A 21,861-nucleotide genomic window follows, 5' to 3' on the forward strand; every position below is an offset into this window, starting at 1 on the left:
GGGATTTCAAAAGCCCAGATTGAAGGAATTGAGACACTTGGATTAAACAGACTCAATCTAAGCCCACAGCATACAGTAGCAACTCAAGAAATATGAGCTGATTTCATTTTCCCAGTGCTGACTCCTTGTGTGGAGCCCCAATGGGCATGGAACAGCCCAGGTCTCCTTGACCCAGTCTGAAAGGCTTCCATGGACAGCAGGGGTGGGGGCAGGTTGATCTACTTGGACGGGTGGGAGGCTGCTTGCTGCCTGGCCAGGGAGCAGCTGGTCTGACTGCTGGGTTTGTTCTGCAGCTGACGCCATGAGTAGCGACTCTGAGATGGAAGTCTTCGGCATAGCCGCACCTTTCCTCCGCAAGTCAGAAAAGGAGAGGATCGAAGCCCAGAACCAGCCCTTTGATGCCAAAACCTACTGCTTCGTGGTTGACTCAAAGGAAGAATATGCCAAGGGGAAAATTAAGAGTAGCCAGGATGGGAAGGTCACCGTGGAGACGGAAGACAACAGGGTAAGGTGTTTAGTCTTTTTCTTCCTCAGCACTGACCCAGCTCCTCACATTGCTTTGCATGAACATCTCCTCCCTCCTCCACCCGCTTCCAGAGCCAGAGCCCGGGTCTGGAATTCAGCATCTGAACCAGTATTGGGTATCCAGACACTGGGAGAAAACTGAATGCCCTGGCCTCTGTAGCCAGATGGGAGATGGGCCCTGCGGTGGCTGATTTAGTTCTGGGTGTCTTTTGTCACTGCATTGTCCTGGGCCAGAGAACCGTCTTCATTGTCTTCAGGGCTGAGTACTTCTGGAACATCCACTGTTTGTAGGTTCCCCCAGTTCTGTCAATGGTCATCTAACCAAGGAAGGTCAGGGACCCTAGAAGACCACAAGGTCAATGTCAAGAACCAGGCTCTCTGTATCTGGAATGGGAAGGGCAATTGAGCCCACTACATTCTGTGGGAGGAAGTTGGGACTTGAGAAAATCTTGAATCTGGCAATGTTACAAGGAAGAAAACCAAAGAGCCGTGGATACGGCTCAATGATAGAACACTAGCCAACATGTGCAGGGTCCTGGTTTGGTCACCATGGTGTGAGGGCATGATGGAGGCAGAATAAGAGTCTGGACAAAGAAGATGCAAGAGATGAAGGAAATGACGTCATTCAGTGGCGCAGGGAGGAAAGGGGCAGTACAAGTATGGAAACCCCCGAAAGGGACCTCTTCGTATTCCAGATAAAGAGGCTGAGAATGGGCTTCCAGAGCAGGATGGGAGGCAGAAACTAGACTCAATGTAGGACTATCACTGGGTCTTGGGAGAACATTCCTGAGATGGCACAGGGAAGCCCACGGCCCAGGGAGGCTTAAGGGAAGCTGGGAAGAAGGCAGCTTTCTGGGCCATACTGCTCAGGGATTGGCTATTTCCAGAGTCACTCCAAAGAGAAAGGCGGGCAGGAGCTGACAAGCCCATCACAGGCTGTCTGTTCACAGAGGAAAGCCCCAGGGCTTGGTGGTGAAAGTCTCCCTCTGGAGGAAGAGATCCAGGGAGCTGCAGGAAGGGAAGGGTGGGCCAGCAGCTCTTCCCCAAGAACAGGGAAAGTGGTGAAGGAAGACGGATGGGGTCTCAAAGATGGACAGCTGCTGCTACAGACAGGGCAGCGACGTTGGCAGGCGCTGTGGGTACCACACCAGGGACACAGTGTCTCTTCTCTCATTCCCGTTGTCCCTCGTCAGGCCTGCTGAAGACAAGCCCCTTTCTCGGAGCAGGTAGGTGAATTACAGGGACAGCCAACAGCACAGCCAAACAGCCTCCTTTGGCTCCCATTCTGTGTCACAGCCCTCCACTTAGTCCTCAGAGGCCCCCTGTCATCATTTTCCCACTATCCCCCAACCCCAGGCCTACCAGATAGAGAAGATCAAAAGTCCCAAGTGGTGGGAACAGAACCCATGCTGCACCGCCACCGCAGGCCGTGCTGACCTTGTTTTCCCTCCCGGCCACCCAGGCATTTCTTCTGCTCACCTGGTTTGCAGTCTCTCCCAGGGTGCCAGACAACCCACAGCTGTCCAACGGCGGGGGAGCGTTAGATAAACCTCACGAGTCTTCCCTTTCAGACCCTGGTGGTTAAACCGGAGGACGTGTATGCCATGAACCCCCCCAAGTTCGACAAGATCGAGGACATGGCCATGCTCACTCACCTGAACGAGCCCGCCGTGCTGTACAACCTCAAGGAGCGCTACACGTCCTGGATGATCTACGTCAGTGGCTGCTAGCCCACAGGCTTTCTGGTGGCATCAGATACGGGGGAGGGGGGAGGGGGGCGCCGGCGGGGGGGGGGGAGGGGAGCCTGCAAAAGAATCCTCTTTGGCCGAAAGAGAGGAGATGGGATAGGGAAGAGAATGAAGAGACAGATGGATGGAGTAGGAGGAGGGGGCTGGAGGAAGGAAGGTGGGGGGGGGAGAGGGAAGTTAGAGGAGGAGGAGGAGGAGCCCGAAGAGCAAGAAAGCTGAGGTCACGGTGGGGTCAGCACAGGACTAGCTGTGGGAGGGAGGACTGGCTGCTTTTCTCTTTGAATTTCAGTCGCTTCGTCCATGAATAGAAACCATCTCTTCTTTACGGGTTATCAAAAAGAAGCCTGGGATAATAGTAAAGGCGATATATGTGTATATATAATACATACATAGGTATATATGCCTATATTATGTATATGATATACACATATAGACGTATGTACTTATTTTTCCCCCCATAGACCTACTCGGGCCTCTTCTGCGTCACCGTCAACCCCTACAAGTGGCTGACGGTGTACAACCCTGAGGTGGTGGATGGCTACCGAGGCAAAAAGCGCCAGGAGGCCCCGCCCCACATCTTCTCCATCTCTGACAACGCCTACCAGTTCATGCTGACCGGTGTGTTTGTGAGGAGAAAGTATGGAGACGGGGATTGGGAACTAGACAGACTCAGGGTCACTCTGGGGCAAGACTCTGAAGAAGGAGGGGCAAAGAGGAAAGAGGTCCTGGGGGCCAGGGTGAAGAGTTTTCATTTTGTGGAGGTATTGGTTAGACCCTAGGAAGTGAACACCCTTATGGACCATCTTAGATGGTTCAACCTCAGAGGACAAGAGGCCTCAGTTTTTATCAAGGGCTTAACTTCTTTGAGTATCCTTATCAGGACAGAAGCTCTTTAATCCCCCTACCTATGACTAAGCAGACAAACGGAAAAACTAAATAAGTAAATAAATAAAGGGAAAAGGACCAGAGCAGCTGCAGCCTACTGCTTGCGAGATGGATACAACCTCTCAGGACATAGCCATCTTCTCTGTTTTCTTCCCCTTTGACAGATCGTGAAAACCAGTCTATCCTGATCACGTGAGTATCCCTGCTTAGAGAGGCTTGGCAGCAGGGGCCAAGGGTGCCATTCCTTCAGCTCTGATCATTAGGCAGAGCTTGGAGCAAAGCCCATGGTGAAAAGACAGGTCAGGGATGGGTGAAAAAGCCTCAGAAAACTGGGATTACCCATGCTTGGATCAACTAAGGCTGTGGCCGGGGTCCTCTTCCCCTCTGTGTGTCAGAAGTGTTGAAGACCACCGGGTGACACCTTGGGGTGCTGGTTTATGACCAGGACTAATTTCTTTGTCCTTCCGTCCTTCTAAACAGCGGAGAATCCGGGGCCGGGAAGACTGTGAACACCAAGCGGGTCATCCAGTACTTTGCGACAATTGCAGCCACTGGCGACCTCGCCAAGAAGAAGGACTCCAAAATGAAGGTGGGGAAGGGAGCAAAGAAAAGAGAGTGGGCTAGGGTGCAAGAACCTGGGGGACAGCGCGTGGTTGACCACGGGTCCAGATCCTGTGATTTCTTAGCAGATGAGACGCCAAGGTTTTATAAGAGGGTAGATCTGGGGGTAAGTCAGAGAGCGTGTTCCTTCAGGGTGGCCTCACAGATAGCAGCCTGAGAGAGAGCGCTGTGAGGAATGCATATCCCCTGACTCCAGTCTGCAGGCCTGTGGGAGAAGGACAAGCAATCTCACTAACTGGAGGACCAAGTTAAAGTGTGTCTACTCAAGAGAGCCACCTGCTGACAAGTCCAAGGGCGATGCAGAAGTGTTTTGAGAAGGGCACGCTGCTGCTGCTGAAGTGGTTGGGCTTTCAGTTGCCAAGTTAGGGAGGGAAAGCCTGGCGTTGCTGGAGCAGCCAGGAAGCCAGGCAGGCAGGGCAAAGAGAGCAGGTGACGATTGTTTTTTAACCCCCCGTTCTGTGGCTCACAAACACATTTTCCCCTTCCTCTCTGGTTCTCTCGCTTAGGGGACGCTGGAAGATCAAATCATCAGCGCCAACCCCCTGCTGGAGGCCTTTGGCAACGCCAAGACCGTCAGGAACGACAACTCCTCCCGCTTTGTGAGTCTGCCCTTGAGTGTGATGGGCTCTTCGGCCTGCAGGACAGTCAGGGCCCCTGAGCTTGGGGAACTTACAGATCCATGGGAAGAGACAGAGAAAGAAGCAAATACACAGGCCACATGTATGTGAGTTTCAAAAAACCTGAGAAACTGAGGACCAGGTCCCCAACACACAGCGCTGGCTGGTAAGGGCTTTCTGGGGGTTGGGCGCATGAGCCAAAAGCTGCTGAGTAAGGAAAGGGATGAGGAGAAGAGTAACTACATGTTCCCTGAGGTGGGAATGGTGAGTGGATCGCACCTATAGAGGAGTCACGTGGGCGTGGCAAGTGGGGAGAGAGACCTGTCGCTAACAAGAGCACTAGCCATAAGAAAGCCTTCGGGTATTACCTTAGGCACAATAGGAAGGATTCTGTGAGAAGGATGTGACAGGGTTTGTCACTCAGTTAGTTCCTCAGTGAGATATAGGGAACGCAGGAAGAGGCAGATACACCAAAGGGAAGAAGTGGGAGGGAGAGGAGGGAAGACACACTTCAGTTCAGACTGCCAAGGGAGAGGCTCCTGTGGGCAGTGCTCAGGCATCTGTTTCCCAGCCATGGAAGAATCTCTTCTCCCTCTCCGCAGGGCAAATTCATCCGTATCCATTTCGGCACCACTGGGAAGCTGGCCTCTGCAGACATTGAAACCTGTAAGTGTGCTCAGTGGGACAAGTGCCTTCTCACAGCCACAGGGAACAGCGTGGCCCACAGGCCTTTGTTTCTATTCCAGATCTGCTGGAAAAATCCAGAGTCACCTTCCAGCTAAAGGCTGAGAGGAGTTACCACATCTTCTACCAGATTCTTTCCAACAAGAAGCCTGAGCTGATTGGTGAGGTCACAGGGGTGGGTGGGTAGGGTGGTGGTGTTGGTGGTAGGTGTTGGTGAGGTGGTGGGGTGGTGGGGTGGTGGGTGTGGAGGGGAGAAAGTTGCCTTTGGGCTTTTGGATTATTAGACTCAAGAGAGTTAATTGCACCGATAGGTGACTCTACAGCTAATGGAAATTTATATCAGCCACGAGATATGGCTTTTTAGGCAGAACTGTACCATTTTAAAAAAATTATGTAGTATTCATATGAGTATGTGTGTGGATGTGCATGGGTGTCTACGGGTGTACATACACATTTGCATATGGAGGCCTAAAGCTGACTCTGGGTGTCTACTCAACCTTAATATTAGGGCAAGGTCATTTGCCGAGGCTGGAGCTACTCTAGCTAGCCAGCATGCTGCTATGACCCGTGCTCCGCCTCCTCAGCACTGGGGTTACAGGCAGACCTCAATATCCACCTCACTTTCATATGAGTTTTGGAGATTCAAACTCCAGTCCTTATGCTTACATAGCAAGAACTTTGCCTGCTGAGTCATCTCCCCAGCCTGACGGTACCAACTTGAAAAATCTGATAAGATGTGCTGTAATAGGGCAAAATCACTATCAGTACTGTGGCGGTTTTTGAATAGTGAAACGCTTAATGTTCCTTGAGCGCCCTCTTGTGTTTCAACACAGGAACCACCTTAGCCACATAAGGCCAGTAGCATAAACCAGGTAACAAAGCCCGGCTAGTGTCATTCTGCCTCTAAATTTGTAGCTGATAGAGGAGGCCTCTGTGCTCACTGTCTTCTTTACTTTCTGTCTGTGCCAGCTGAGCCTTCTGGGCTACAGCCTGCAAACAGGCTTCCAGTTTCCAGCCAACTTTAGAAAGGACTATCCGAAACAGTCTATGCTTTTCCTAGCCTGGACTCCTGTCCTGGCACACACTCATCCAGTTTTCCTTATTCACCATCCCCAACCTCCGCTGGCATACAACGCTCATTTGCAAAACAAAAGGACAGAATGTCTTTTCTAGGTTTCTCCCCTTTCATGGCCTGGGAGACTGCAAAGTTGCCCCTAGATTATGTTTTCTGTCACAACCTGAGTGATGTGAAGCTGTCTGGGCTCTAGAGAGTTCTTCTGCAATTAACTTTGACCCCAGTCGCAGGTCAGGGTTCAGGGGCTCAATCCCACCTGTTGGATTTTTCACTACATGTGTGTAAATTCCTCAAACATTCATCGTTTCAGAGTTGCTGCTGATTACAACCAACCCTTATGACTACCCGTTCATCAGCCAGGGTGAAATCCTGGTGGCCAGCATTGACGATGCCGAGGAACTGTTGGCTACAGATGTAAGAAGGACCATAGCAAGGTGGGAGAGCCTCTCCGCGGTGAGGGTGATGGACAGACAAGCTGTTCTTTCCATTTCAGAGTGCCATTGACATCCTGGGCTTCACCCCAGAGGAGAAATCTGGACTGTATAAACTGACCGGGGCCGTGATGCATTATGGGAACATGAAGTTCAAGCAGAAGCAGCGTGAGGAGCAGGCAGAGCCGGACGGCACCGAAGGTACATTGTCACCACAGCAGGCTGCAGAGCCGGAGCAGAGGGGTCATTCCCCTGGGGCCATCCAGAGCCTCTTTGGAAAATGATTAATCCCCACCCCCCACCCCAAGATAGAGGAGCTTTTTCTGGGACTATCGAGATAAGAAACCATCACCACAAGCTTTAAAAAAAAACTTATTAGGGGTTGGGGATTTAGCTCAGTGGTAGAGTGCAAGGCCCTGGGTTCTATCCTCAGCTCCAAAAAGAAAAAAGAAAAAAAAAACTTACTAGTTGTGTGTGTGTGTGTGTGTGTGTGTGTGTGTGTGTGTGTGTGTGCGCGCGCGTGCTCTATATATATAGCTCATGTGTGGAGGTCAGTGCACAACTTTCAGGAGTCGGTTCTCTCCTTCCACAAGGAGAGATCGAGCTCAGTTGCCAGGAGTGGTGGCCCGTGCCTCTACCTGCTAAGCTGTCTCCGGCCCCTCCACCCGTTTCTGCTGAATTCCTAGAAAGTTCTTATTCCAGATGCAATGTGAAATGGCCAGGGCTTTCTGGAACCAAATCCTGCTGCTTCATCAAGTCTCCCACACTCTCTCAGTGATATGGTGTCACTGGTCCCACATAGATATTTAAGGGATGGGGAATCTGAAGATGGCAAGATGAAACATCTCAGTGGTTTTCCTCCTACCTTGTTGAACATGGTCTTCTCTTTCTGACCAGTGGCTGACAAGACAGCCTACTTGATGGGCCTGAACTCTTCAGACCTCCTCAAAGCCTTGTGCTTTCCCAGAGTGAAAGTCGGGAATGAGTATGTTACAAAGGGCCAAACTGTGGACCAGGTAAGGGGCTGCCTGGAGGCCAGGAGGGCCCTGGGGCCCTGATGGTCACTGCCTTCTTACGAGTTTGCTGGCTTTTCCTTCAATAGGTTCATCATGCCGTGAATGCACTCTCCAAGTCTGTTTATGAAAAGCTCTTCCTGTGGATGGTCACTCGGATTAACCAGCAACTAGATACGAAGCTCCCAAGACAACACTTCATTGGGGTTTTGGACATTGCGGGTTTTGAAATTTTTGAGGTTGGTTGTTATTTATTTCTTCTCATATCTTTATATAGGAAGTTTGCAGAACCCTAAGCAGGGGCACCGAGGTGGTTTCCTTGTAGGAAGGATAGAAAGAGTGAGTCGGGTAAGAGAGAAATAGCCTATTGTGACAGTTTGAAGAGGCGGGAGAGATGGTTTAGTCAGTAAGGTGCCTGCCTTGAAAGCAGGGAGACCTGAGTGTGATGCCTAGAATACACGAAAACACAAAACAAAACAAAACTGAGCATGGTGGTGTGTCTCAGCAATGGAGATGCAGAGACAAGCAGACCCCTGGGGCTCACTGGTCAGCCTACCCTACTTGAAATTTCTAGGCCAATAAGAGATCTTGTCTCAAAACAAAAGTGGGTGGTGGATGTTGCTTGGGGAATGACACTCAACGTTGTTTTTCTGCCTCTGAAGGCACACACACACACACACACACACACACACACACACACACATACACACACACACATACACACACACATACACACACATACACACACATACACACACACATACACACACACATACACACACATACACACACATACACACACATACACACACACACACACACATACACACATACACACATGCAGATACACACAGGGCTGTAGACTTCCTTCAAGTGGAATTTTAAAGGATATCACCAAATAGGTAAAATTAAAAAAAAAAAAAATCCAATGGAGAGCCAGAGAAGCAGAAATTCCATACAGTGCATCATGTGCTAGTTGACAGAATTATCTGACAGTTTCTGAGTTGGAAGCAACTGTGTATTCAGTGTTTACCAGGCAGTGGCCATGAAGGCAGGCAGAAGGGTAGCTTGCAGTTTAGTTGAGAATAAACTGTAGGACACACAGAAGCATAAACACAAGATAGGTGCACAGAAGTGCCCAGAGGCAGGAGAACCATCTAGGTGGAAGGTTCTACAGGGGAGATGTGGTCAGAGCCGGGCCTCATGGAATCATGACTGGCTCTGAAAACACAGATGAGCAGGTGGGACCCCGTCCACGAGAAGGAATGCTGACGGAGTTTCATTCTGAAAGAGGTCTAATTTTTCATGTGAACATTATATTTTGATATCAGTATAACAGCCTGGAGCAGCTGTGCATCAACTTCACCAACGAGAAACTGCAGCAGTTTTTCAACCACCACATGTTCGTGCTGGAGCAGGAGGAGTACAAGAAGGAAGGCATAGAGTGGACGTTCATCGACTTCGGGATGGACCTGGCCGCCTGCATCGAGCTCATCGAGAAGGTATCCTACACCGTCTGCTCTGAGCGCCCTTCCCATGTACTCCGCTGTTCACAGTTACTCAGATGCCTTTGCCTCACCTTCAATCCAGCCGATGGGCATCTTCTCCATCCTGGAAGAGGAGTGCATGTTCCCCAAGGCGACAGACACCTCCTTCAAGAACAAGCTGTATGACCAGCACCTGGGAAAATCCAACAACTTCCAGAAGCCTAAGGTGGTCAAAGGCAAGGCCGAGGCCCACTTCTCCCTCATTCACTACGCGGGCACCGTGGACTACAGCGTCTCAGGCTGGCTGGAGAAGAACAAGGACCCCCTGAATGAAACGGTAGTGGGGCTCTACCAGAAGTCCTCCAACAGACTCCTAGCACATCTCTATGCCACCTTTGCTACAACAGATGGTAACTAACAGACCCCAGACAGGGGGGTGGGGTTTTGTCCTCATGTGATCATCTCCTCTTTCCCACAGCACCCAAAAGACTTGGTAGCTTTATTGACAGTGCCTGGCCCCTTTCGTGTCTTACAGCTGACGGTGGGAAGAAGAAAGTCGCTAAGAAAAAAGGCTCTTCCTTCCAAACGGTCTCTGCACTTTTCAGGGTAGGGCATTTTTGAGTTAATCTGTCCACAGTTCATTGGAGTCATCGCAAAACGAGCAACATTGAGATCCTAGACTTGATTTGTTCAAGGGTAGCAATATCTGCGTCTGATGGCTGTCACTGAGTGAGGTCAATTGACAGCCTGGCCATACATGGATGAGGTCTAACACAGATGGGACCAAGATTAATTTCCATTTTCTACTATAACTAGCAGGGGTGGCCAGCAACGGAAGTGAGTTCTCAGTTCTAATTATCTAGTTGCCTTCAGGACACCTGAAGTAGCCCTCCAGGCACCCAGTAGAGACAGGCACATTTTCTGTGTTGATTTGGGAGACCACTTTGTGGTTGGTGACCACCTTGCCACCCGGGAGAAAGATGAGCGAGGTGGGTCACGTTTCCCTGTCCTTAGGAACAGAAGTGGTTCAGACTTCAGATTTTTTTAAATTAATCCATATATAAAATGAGATTTCTCAAGTATGGGACCCAACTCTAAACACAAAAATCCATCTGTATTCCATATATGCCTTCTAGAAGGAGGATGAAGGTAATTTTTACAGGATATCTGAACATACTGCTGCTTGGCCTCCATAGGGTGGAGCGTTCCTTTTGCCTGTCATGCTGGTACTCAAAAAATTTCAGACTTATAAAAAGAGACAAGGTTCAGGTCTTAGAGCATTTTAGATTCTCAAGCTAGGGGAATGTCCAAGTTGGGTCAGTTGTTGTATGTCCGGCCTTGGGATTATTCAAGGATAGAGTTAATTTCACAATTCTTAGGTTGAAGCCACGGATTTTAGTTTTTACCACCAGCATGTATTTGTCTCTGTGGAGGTTTATAGTAGGCTGCCAAAGGAAGCCTTTTTTCTTTTAGGAAAACCTGAACAAGCTGATGTCCAATCTAAGGACCACCCATCCCCACTTTGTGCGCTGTATAATACCCAATGAGACCAAGACCCCAGGTGAGACACTTGCCGCCCCTCCGGTTGCTGCTGAGTCTGTGAGGACTTCCCAGTGATGCTCAGGTATCTTGCCTGTGTTCTCAGGGGCCATGGAGCACAGCCTGGTCCTGCACCAGCTGAGGTGTAATGGGGTGCTGGAAGGCATCCGCATCTGCCGGAAGGGGTTCCCCAACAGGATCCTGTATGGGGACTTTAAACAGAGGTACATTGTCACATTTTTTGTTCGTCCTTTGACAAGGATAAGGATTGGAATCTGAGGAAATAAATATCAGAGGAAAAGACCCATTTCAAAAGAGTTGTGGTTTGTCTTCCATGTGAAATAAGCTACTTTTTGGTCAAGGTTCACATCCTTGTACCTTCCACATTTCTTTAGAACTTGTCAGATATATAACAGGGAAGGGAAAGAAAGCCCTGGCCCAAGGGCCCCAAGGCCTGTGTTCCAGGCCACTATCTAGAGATGTGACTGTGGGCAGGTTTCTTTACATTCTGGGAACTAGGCTTTCTGGTCTATAGGAAGAAAGGCCTGGGATGACCAGTCTTTGCCAACAACCTGTGATCATTTCTATGTCCACAATGGCAGATATCGAGTACTGAATGCCAGCGCTGTCCCAGAGGGCCAGTTCATTGACAGTAAGAAAGCTTGCGAGAAGCTCTTGGCTTCCATTGACATCGACCACACACAGTACAAATTTGGACACACGAAGGTAGTGCATCGATTCTGCCTCATGGTGTTAGCCTTTGTGTCCTCTTAACACAATGAGCCAGATGACTCATTCTTCTTACCCATCCTCCCGAAGGTGTTCTTTAAGGCCGGCTTGCTTGGAACCCTGGAAGAGATGCGGGATGACCGCTTGGCCAAACTGATTACTCGGACTCAAGCTGTGTGCAGAGGGTTTCTCATGCGGGTGGAATTCCAGAAGATGATGCAAAGGAGGTTAGAGCAGGGTCTTTGTTTAAGCATGAGCTCTTTGGGAGAAGGGGGAAGAGAATCTCTTATAGAAATGAGCAATAGTTTTTTTTTTTCTTTCTTCTCAAATTACATTTTATTTATTTCTTTATTGCATTTATTATGTGTGTGGACATGTATGCCAAGGCAAATTTGTAGGGTCAGAAGATAGCTTGCAGGAATCAGTTCTTGCCCCCACCATGTGGGGCCCCTAGGAATCAAAATCAGGTCACCAGGCTTAGCATCAGGCACCTTTACCTGCTGAGCCATCTTGCTGGACCGTTCTTTGTTTTCAGGGAGTCCATCTTCTGCATCCAGTACAACATCCGCGCCTTCATGAATGTCAAGCACTGGCCCTGGATGAAGCTCTTCTTCAAGATCAAGCCCCTGCTGAAGAGCGCAGAGACCGAGAAGGAGATGGCCACCATGAAGGAAGAGTTCCAGAAAACCAAAGATGAGCTCGCCAAGTCGGAGGCAAAGAGGAAGGAGCTGGAGGAAAAGCTGGTCACCCTGGTGCAAGAGAAGAATGACCTGCAACTTCAAGTTCAGGCTGTGCGTCTTTAGGAATTTTGCTTTTTCATATTCCAGACTTGATTATGATTTTAGGAAAGCTGGATTATTGAGGATGGGGCTGGGGTGGGCGGTGGGATTTGCTTGGAGTCAGAGAGGATTTCATATAGCACGGAAGACAGTGATATCTCAACCCTTTGCTCCTTAAAGGGAATTGTGATTTCTTTTTAAAGGAGAGTGAAAATTTGTTGGATGCCGAGGAACGGTGTGACCAGCTGATCAAAGCCAAATTCCAACTGGAGGCTAAGATCAAGGAGGTGACAGAGAGAGCTGAGGATGAGGAGGAGATCAACGCTGAGCTGACGGCCAAGAAGAGGAAGCTGGAGGATGAGTGTTCAGAGCTGAAGAAAGACATCGACGACCTTGAGCTGACCCTGGCCAAGGTTGAGAAGGAGAAGCATGCCACAGAGAACAAGGTTGCCGCTCCCCTGCCATTCCTCACCAGCTCTATTCACTCATTTCGAACCAAGCTCTGTTTCCTCTTCTAATTGCTTGCGGCTTCTTCTAGGTAAAAAACCTTACTGAGGAACTGGCTGGGTTGGATGAAACCATTGCAAAGCTAACACGGGAGAAGAAGGCTCTCCAAGAGGCCCACCAGCAGACCCTGGATGACCTCCAGGCTGAAGAAGACAAGGTCAACTCTCTGAGCAAGCTCAAGAGCAAGCTGGAGCAGCAAGTGGATGATGTGAGCAGAGGGCCTTGGTCTCAGGAGTGTGGAACCTTAGGGCAGAAGAGCCCTGGGCAGGGGCTGGGTGGGGCCGTCCCCTTGGAAATCATTTGATCCTAAAGGGGGAAATGATACCTTTTGCAGCTGGAGAGTTCCCTAGAACAAGAAAAGAAGCTACGTGTGGACCTGGAAAGGAACAAAAGGAAGCTGGAGGGAGACCTGAAGCTCGCCCAGGAGTCCATATTAGATCTGGAGAATGACAAGCAGCAGCTGGATGAGAGGCTCAAGAAGTATGTCCCCCAAACACGGCCTCCACTCCGTGAGTGGCCGGGGACCCCGTCCTCACGCGTTCTCTGTGTCCCGCCACAGGAAGGACTTTGAATACAGTCAGCTGCAAAGCAAAGTGGAGGACGAACAGACACTGAGCCTCCAGCTTCAGAAGAAAATCAAAGAGTTACAGGTAGGAGACCTTCCACGCTTGCTTGCCCTTGCTGATCACGCAGAAGCAGGGGTGGTGTCTGCTCAAAGGCGTTGAGAGCAGGTGGGGTAGGACCGTGTGGCTGCCAGCCTCATGGGACCCAACTCTGACAGGCCGACACGGCCGTGGTGACCGTGATGACCATATTCCCCAAACGTACAATAAAATGCACGGAGGTGAATGGAGAAGTTTCCAGGGTAGTAACTGTATTGGTGCAGGAAAGATTCATTTGGAGGAAAATTAGCACCGTTTATATTTCTCGGGTGCATGGGGTCTGGGGGGGGTTTGGGGAGAGCGGGGGGGGGGGCAGGGCAGCATCCTCTGGTGGGAATAAAACCTCATCTTCTCAATCATCATCATTATCATCACAGACTAATTTAGTATATTAATGGGCTTCCGTGTGCTCATCCATCACACCCATACAGTGTGCACTAACTCAGCCCTCTCTTAACCACTTACCCTAGCTTCCTAGCCTTCAGCAATTGCTATTTCATATTCAGATTGACTTAAACAAATTCTTCACATGAAAACATGCACTACGTGTTTTTCTATGTCTAGCGTCTTCCATTTTGCTGCAAATGGTAGGGCTTCATTTTTTTTTTTTTTTTTTTTAAGTCGAGTAATATGCCACCATTTAAGTGAAGGACGTTTGCTTCATGCACTTGTGGGTTGATGGCACCTACTCGTATGCCAGGTTAGCTGTTGTGAATAGTGACCCCGAGAGTCTCTTGAGGGAACTGGCTGCCCCCTACAGGCTCGCATCGAGGAGCTGGAGGAAGAGATAGAGGCAGAGAGAGCCACCCGGGCCAAGACAGAGAAGCAGCGCAGCGACTATGCCCGTGAGCTGGAGGAGCTGAGTGAGCGGCTGGAGGAGGCGGGAGGGGTCACCTCCACCCAGATTGAATTGAATAAGAAGCGCGAGGCCGAGTTCTTGAAGCTGCGCAGGGACCTGGAGGAGGCCACCCTGCAGCACGAGGCCACCGTGGCCACCCTGCGGAAGAAGCACGCGGACAGCGCGGCCGAGCTGGCGGAGCAGATCGACAACCTGCAGCGCGTCAAGCAGAAGCTGGAGAAGGAGAAGAGCGAGTTCAAGCTGGAGATCGACGACCTCTCCAGCAGCGTGGAGAGCGTGTCCAAATCCAAGGTGAGGGGCCGGGTGGGCAGGTCCAGAGAGGACACCCGCAGTGGGTCAACCTAAGGCCGCCTGCAGACCTCTCTCCCACTTCCAATCCTCAGGCCAATCTGGAGAAGATATGCCGAACTCTGGAGGATCAGTTAAGTGAGGCCAGGGGCAAGAACGAGGAGACCCAGAGGAGCCTGAGTGAGCTGACCACGCAGAAGTCCCGGCTGCAGAGCGAGGCGGGTGAGCCATAAGCCGGGATGCTGTGCGAACCAGAAGGCTTTCCTAGCAGGGGCAGCACCTTTAAGGAGAAGGAGTTTTGTTTTGTTTCTGCTTTGCTTTATTTTCTTTTGTTTTAAAGATAGCATCCCACTCTGTAACCTTGACTGGCCTGGGATTCCCTATGTAGACCAAGCTGGCCTGGAACTTACAGAGATCTGCCTGCCTCTGTCTCCGCAGCCCTGGTGTTTGGGACAGCCTCTTTCGTGGGTTGCTTCCTTTCTCTTGAAATGCATTTTTGGAAATACCCCCTCATCCGGTGTGGTGGTGCAGGCACTTAATACCACAAGTGGTTCTTTGGTGAAGCCACAGGCCAGTAGAGGGAGCAAAGAAACATGTTTTATGATACCCTTGGAACTGCCTTCTAGGGTCATAAGCACCCTGCCCGCCTTCCCTTCTGACTCCTGTATACACTCCAGCTGTTCATATTCACCCACGAGTCCACCTTCAAATTTCTAGAGGTGAAGTCCTAAGTGTTTTCCTTAATGACACATCTGGAATCGTCAACCACCGGGATAGGTGGAGAGGTGCCCTGGCAAGGTTCAAATTCACGAAGGATCTCTTAGGTTTCACTGGCAGGGGCCACTCTTGGCTTCCTGTAGTTTACAACAGTCTTTCATTAGGATGCCATTTCCTTTTCATGGACACACCTATACTCTCTTAAGAGGAGGCCTCACCTCATTACTTGCCCCCAATGAGCACAGTGTCTTACACGTGGTGAGTGAGTGAATGAATGAATGAATGAATGAGCTATTTCCTTCCTGACACAGGTGAGCTGAGTCGCCAACTGGAAGAAAAGGAAAGCATAGTATCTCAGCTTTCCAGGAGCAAGCAAGCCTTTACTCAACAGATAGAGGAGCTCAAGAGGCAGTTGGAGGAAGAGAGCAAGGTACCCGTGCTGAAGGATGCTTTCTTGGCCTCATTTTCAAATGGTGTCTGCAAAATCAAAGCAAAATTGAAAAAAAAAAAAAAGCGATTGCATTCAGCTGGGTGTGAGAGCAGGCCATACCTGGTTTGTGTGTTGTACACAGTCCTAATCCACTGGGGTGGGTGTCCTTTGATTTGTTTTTTTCAGGCCAAGAACGCGCTGGCCCACGCCCTGCAGTCCTCCCGCCATGACTGTGACCTGCTGCGGGAACAGTATGAGGAGGAGCAGGAAGGCAAAGCTGAGCTGCAGAGGGCGCTGTCCAAGGCCAACAGTGAGGTGGCCCAGTGGAGGACCAAATATGAGACGGATGCCATCCAGCGCACGGAGGAGCTGGAGGAGGCCAAGTAGGCGACTCTAACTAGAACCCTCAAATGATCTCATGGCTCAGCACAGTGGCTTTAGAATGACTTGGGATGAACTTAATGAACTTATTTTGTTACTAGACATTTCCCTATCCCATGTGCATTGACACAGTTCATTAAGACATCAACTTTGATCTTGGTTTTGGACCTGAGATGGGCCATTGATCACAGACTTTGAGTAAATGGGGGAGTTTATGCGCAGAGGCGCGTGAGCCACTCGGATTAACGACTCTGGCTTCATGAGCAGTGATGCTTAAGAAAATTGAAACTTAACAGTGTCTGCCTCCTCCTCATTTTCTTGCAGAAAAAAACTCGCTCAGCGCCTTCAGGATTCTGAGGAGCAGGTTGAGGCCGTGAATGCCAAGTGTGCTTCCTTGGAGAAGACCAAGCAAAGGCTACAAGGGGAGGTGGAGGATCTCATGGTGGATGTGGAAAGAGCCAACTCCCTGGCGGCTGCTCTGGACAAGAAGCAGAGGAACTTTGACAAGGTGTGGGGCAGCTCCATGTTGGCTGAACTCCCTGATTAGGGGTGTTGGGGGCTGAGGGAGGAAGAGATTGGCTCCCTCCTCTGCCCTCCTCTAGTACTGTCTTAGAAAGATCCTTGAACTTCACCAGGACGTTGTTTCTCCATCTGTGATGTGGACCGGGATAGGATGGGGCAGAAGCCCCTTCAGGTGATGGTTAGTAGCAGTGAACCAATTTTCACAGTGCTTTTAAGGACAAGATCTTTTCCATCTGTTCACATTACCCATGTCTTTAGGTGACTGGCATGAGACTCAGACTTGGGTCCCTTCCTGTGACCCACAAGTGTGATTTGAACTAACATTTTAATGAAATACTTGGGAAGTTATTCTTTCTTTCTTCCTTCCTTCCTTCCTTCCTTCCTTCCTTCCTTCCTTCCTTTCTTTCTTCTTTCTTCCTCCCTCTCTCCCTCCCTTCCTCTCTCCCTCTCTCTCTCTCTCTCTTTGTATTAGGAAAAGGACGATTATGTCCAGCTAATTTCCTCCCTAAGAATTCATTTGCTTTTGGGATATGACAATAATCACGGATTGATTTTCCCAAGTGAGGTAGCATAATGAAACCTTAACTTGTTCAGTAATCTAGACAGGCAGACAGGTGGGAGCCCTAACTCTGAGAACAGTCACCCCAGTGGCGACATTCTGTTAGGAGCTTGGCAGCGAGCTCACTAACAGAGCCTTCCATGACGATGTTGCAGGTGCTGGCTGAGTGGAAGACCAAGTGTGAGGAGAGCCAAGCAGAGCTGGAGGCGGCTCTCAAGGAGTCCCGATCCTTGAGCACCGAGCTCTTCAAACTGAAAAATGCCTACGAGGAAGCCTTGGATCAACTTGAAACCGTGAAACGGGAGAATAAGAACTTAGAACGTAAGCATTGCAAACCAGTCTGAGATTGTGGGAAACCCTTCCTCTCACCCATCCTGACCAGAGTGCGGAGGATGGGTGAGACTCCATTACTCAGGCTCCTCCACATGGGTCCCCTGATGCACCTGGAGAAAGTGTAGACAAGCTGTGGTTTCAAGCCTCTCTCTATAGTGTCTTATCTCTGGGAAGCAGAGGTCTGTAGAGTTATAGAAAACTAGCAAAAAGCTTTGAGTGGGTTCCCAGAACCTGTGCAGAGGCTTCCAAATGCACTGGGAAATTTAATTTAATTGCAGAAGAGATAGTGGATCTCACTGAACAAATTGCCGAGAATGGTAAAAGCATCCACGAGCTAGAGAAATCCAGAAAGCAGATGGAGCTGGAAAAGGCTGATATCCAGATGGCGCTGGAGGAAGCAGAGGTGAGCGTGAGTAGGGAGGTGAAAACCAGAACTGAGGCAATGGCGTGGGTCTAGGGGAGAGATGGTCACACTTCGCCTTTGGGGAATCATGGTCCTAATGGTCGCTCCTTCCCCATGACTGGAGGCCGAGTGAGATAGTGCCTCTGAGTTCTCTTCAGTTTCTTGGAGAAAATCATTACATTAAAATAGGTCTACACCTGGAATTTTACAACCCCTTAGCTGAAGTTAAAATAGCGGTAAAGTGCTTCCTGCTCCTAATAAATAGGAGAGTGTAAACCTCTTTTGTGTCTGAGTGTACAATCATAAATGAATAACAACGAAATGTTTTACTTCTGTGCTGAAGATAAGTTAGAGATTTCATTTAAAGGCAGTTTTTTTTTTTTTTAAGATTTATTTATTTATTTATTATGTATACAGTATTCTGTCTGCATGTATCCCTGTCAACCAGAAGAGGGCACCAGATTTTATCCCAGGTGGTTGTCAGCCACCATGTGGTTGCTGGGAATTGAACTCAGGACCTTTGGAAGAGCAGATGGTGCTCTTAACTGCTGAGCTATCTCTCCAGCCCTAAAGGCAGTTTTGATTATCACGGAATTTGATTTAGGAATATCTCATTGGAGCTCTGCTGACCCAAGGTCATGTGGTCACCTCTCCAGCAATACAGAAACTGTTCCTTTTGGTTGTGTCTTTTAAAGGCAGCCCTTGAGCACGAAGAAGCCAAGATCCTCCGAATCCAGCTAGAACTGACCCAGGTGAAATCAGAGATTGATAGAAAGATTGCAGAGAAGGATGAAGAAATTGAGCAGCTGAAGAGGAACTACCAGAGGACGGTGGAGACTATGCAAGGTGCCCTGGACGCTGAAGTGCGCAGCAGGAATGAGGCCATCCGGCTCAAGAAAAAGATGGAGGGCGACCTCAATGAGATTGAGATCCAGCTGAGCCATGCCAACCGCCAGGCTGCAGAGACCCTCAAGCACCTCCGGAGTGTCCAGGGACAGCTGAAGGTGGAGGGAGCTCCCTGGGGTGGGGGACTTTCCCAGTGCCCAGATATGCAAAGACTAGGTCAGGCTTCTGGTCCTTGGCCCTCCACTTCAGACACTTTGTCTTCTCGCTAGGACACCCAGCTGCATCTGGATGACGCTCTCCGGGGCCAGGAAGACCTGAAGGAGCAGCTGGCAATCGTGGAGCGAAGAGCTAACCTGCTGCAGGCTGAGGTGGAGGAGCTGCGGGCCACGCTGGAGCAGACAGAGAGGGCCCGGAAGCTGGCAGAGCAGGAGCTGCTGGATTCCAATGAGAGGGTGCAGCTGTTGCACACCCAGGTGAGGACAGGATATGCATGGGGTACGAGGATCCACCCCAGACACACCTGAATGACACTCCTTCCTCCTCCCCAGAACACCAGCCTCATCCACACCAAGAAGAAGTTGGAGACAGACCTCACACAGCTCCAGAGTGAGGTGGAGGATGCCTGCAGGGATGCAAGGAACGCAGAGGAGAAGGCCAAAAAGGCTATCACTGATGTGAGGCTCTTGCTCCCCACCCCACACAGTGTGGCCACTGAGATTGTGCCTCATTAAAGCCCTTCCTTTTCTTAACCCTAGACATGCCCACTACAAGTCTACCCTCTTAGGACGCACTGGTATACATGCTGCCCTCAGACCATTCCCATCTCCCATCAAACTCACCTGTCCCCTCCTGTACTGTTAAAAGCTGGCAGAGGGGGAGAGGCAAGGTGGGAGTATACTGTTCTTCTGCCTCTAAAGAGGTGTGTCCTTTCATCTAGTGCCTGGAAATGAGACCCTCTGAGGCACTATCCCATCACATCTCTAACCTTCCTGGATCTCCAGGCTTTGTTTCTGGTTCTATAGCGCCAGTGGCGCCACCTGCTGCCTTCTCAGGGAACACCACCTCAGTGCTGTTATACTTTCACAGGAAAGTAATGAAGGAATACAGATTCCTTACTCCTCGACTCCTTCCATGTGCAATTCTAGGTAGCAAGTTAATCTCCTCCAAGCCTCAGGAGCCTTTGAAACTGTGTGGTGGTGATAATAAAATAAAGACTCCCTGGGGTCTGGACAGGCTCCAAGGAGACCAGTTTCAGGACCCTGCTTCTCACCTGGTCCTTATAGAGTCTCTTTTATATATCTTATATCCCAGGTGTAATTTTTATCTTGTTCCAAGGTGAGAAGTGTGTTCACTCATGGTCTTACCCATTGTCCTTTCTGCAAGCATGCTTTCTGGTCAGTCTGGAATGCCGGTCTCCACAGCTGCAGGGTCTTTGAGCCTTTCCCTCACACTTGGCTTTTCAGGCTGCCATGATGGCAGAGGAGCTGAAGAAGGAGCAAGACACCAGCGCCCATTTAGAGCGGATGAAGAAGAACCTGGAGCAGACGGTGAAGGACCTGCAGCACCGTCTAGATGAGGCCGAGCAGCTGGCGCTGAAGGGCGGCAAGAAGCAGATCCAGAAACTGGAGACACGGGTACTTGCAGGGAGAACCCTGGTCAAGCCCAGCTTCCCAGCCTGCTCCACTTAGGGAACAGCTCTAGAATAATGTTCCAAACATCTCTCCAGATTAGAGAGCTGGAGTTTGAGCTGGAAGGGGAACAGAAAAGGAACACAGAATCTGTGAAGGGCCTGAGGAAGTATGAGCGTCGGGTCAAGGAACTCACGTACCAGGTAGGTGGAAAGAACATCCAATGTGAGTTTTCTCTCCAAGGAGCAAATGGCACAAGAAGTCTGGAATAGGATGGAACACTTGCACCCCCCCCCCAAGACTGACTAGGCTGTGATACAACACTGCCCTTCTCTAGTGACGTCCCCACGTTCTCATTTGCAGAGTGAGGAGGACAGGAAGAATGTGCTGAGATTGCAGGATCTTGTGGATAAACTTCAAGTGAAAGTCAAGTCCTACAAGAGGCAGGCTGAGGAGGCTGTAAGTCAGATGTTTGTGTGACCTGGCCCATTTCCCATAGGGAGCCCTGAGAGAGGGGCATGCTGATTTTACCCACTGGCCTCTTTGCCTTTAGGATGAACAAGCCAATGTTCATCTCACCAAATTTCGGAAAGCCCAGCATGAGCTGGAGGAGGCTGAGGAACGTGCTGACATCGCAGAATCACAAGTCAATAAACTGAGGGCTAAGACCCGGGACTTCACCTCTAGCCGGGTAAGCTGACCTGGGAATTAACTGCTCACTGGAAGTTGCTGTAGGGAATCCTCTACTTCCAGCCAGAGAATCTCAAGCTCGGAGAGAAAATTTTGTTTATAGTCACTAACCTGGGTGGAATCACGAACTAGAATCCCAGTCCGTAGCTCACAATGAAAACAAAACAAAACACCTTCCAGAAATTAGATGAATCATAGTCCACTGAGCTGTCTTTCAGCGCCCTCTGCTGGTATGAGCGAGGCTGTTCAGGAGCACTCTCTAGGGGTGGCTGAAGGTATCTGCAATGACTGTAACGCAGGTCCATTGATGCTCCCAGAGGAGCTCTCTCTGCAGACCAATTTCTGAGGCTGTGGAGTGATTTCACCTGGGCCCCCATACATCCTCCCAAGGACCCCCAAATTCTCTGCATCCCAGTGAAATATATAAACAAAGCCTTACTGCTTGTGGGAAGAGGGGTTTGGGAAATGTCTCTGCTGTTAGGCTTGACTGAGAACATCCCCATTCTCTCCAGATGGTGGTCCACGAGAGTGAGGAGTAAGCCAGCCCTCCTGACACAGGGCAGAAGATATGCAGAATGTGTATTTTCACGGCTCCTGACAACCAACCTTAGTTTCCATGTGACTCTTTTCCACATGCAATAAAATTGGCCTTGTTTTCAAGTCGGGCTGATTTGTCTTGTGTGTTTCTCTCTTCCCCACATGGAAATGATTCCTTTTTCGGTGACTGTTTTTATGCTGAATACTGAAGTATCAGTAAGCAGATAGCTTGGTAGATTGAAATGATAAATTTGTGTGTATGGGGGTGGGTGAATTGGCTTTTGGTTTAAATTTGAGATTAAAAATTTTAAAATACTCCTAGGTTAAGCATTGCTTTAGTGTAGTTGGGAGAGAGAGCTTTACGGA

General features: G+C 49.8%; 1 protein-coding gene across 1 annotated transcript; it reads left to right on the forward strand.

Annotated features, from left to right (window-relative positions):
- The first annotated feature begins 299 nt into the window (after window positions 1-299).
- Window positions 300-21,623, forward strand: LOC118589701 (myosin-3). Its single transcript, XM_036197202.1, has 39 exons — window positions 300-505; window positions 2,097-2,240; window positions 2,735-2,891; window positions 3,323-3,350; window positions 3,639-3,747; window positions 4,286-4,378; window positions 4,999-5,062; window positions 5,143-5,241; window positions 6,466-6,569; window positions 6,649-6,787; window positions 7,484-7,602; window positions 7,689-7,838; window positions 8,931-9,101; window positions 9,190-9,496; window positions 9,622-9,692; window positions 10,560-10,647; window positions 10,732-10,849; window positions 11,228-11,351; window positions 11,445-11,581; window positions 11,890-12,145; window positions 12,337-12,579; window positions 12,672-12,848; window positions 12,975-13,120; window positions 13,200-13,290; window positions 14,063-14,452; window positions 14,545-14,671; window positions 15,478-15,596; window positions 15,783-15,979; window positions 16,302-16,485; window positions 17,214-17,379; window positions 17,670-17,794; window positions 18,490-18,798; window positions 18,910-19,113; window positions 19,189-19,314; window positions 20,104-20,274; window positions 20,367-20,471; window positions 20,632-20,727; window positions 20,822-20,959; window positions 21,471-21,623. Exons 1-39 carry the CDS (start codon window positions 302-304, stop codon window positions 21,495-21,497), a joined length of 5,823 nt encoding a protein of 1,940 aa, XP_036053095.1. The 5' UTR covers window positions 300-301; the 3' UTR covers window positions 21,498-21,623.
- Window positions 21,624-21,861: the final 238 nt, after the last annotated feature.

The sequence above is a fragment of the Onychomys torridus genome, chromosome 8 (assembly GCF_903995425.1).
Source record: "Onychomys torridus chromosome 8, mOncTor1.1, whole genome shotgun sequence".
NCBI classification, from domain to species: Eukaryota; Metazoa; Chordata; class Mammalia; order Rodentia; family Cricetidae; genus Onychomys; species Onychomys torridus.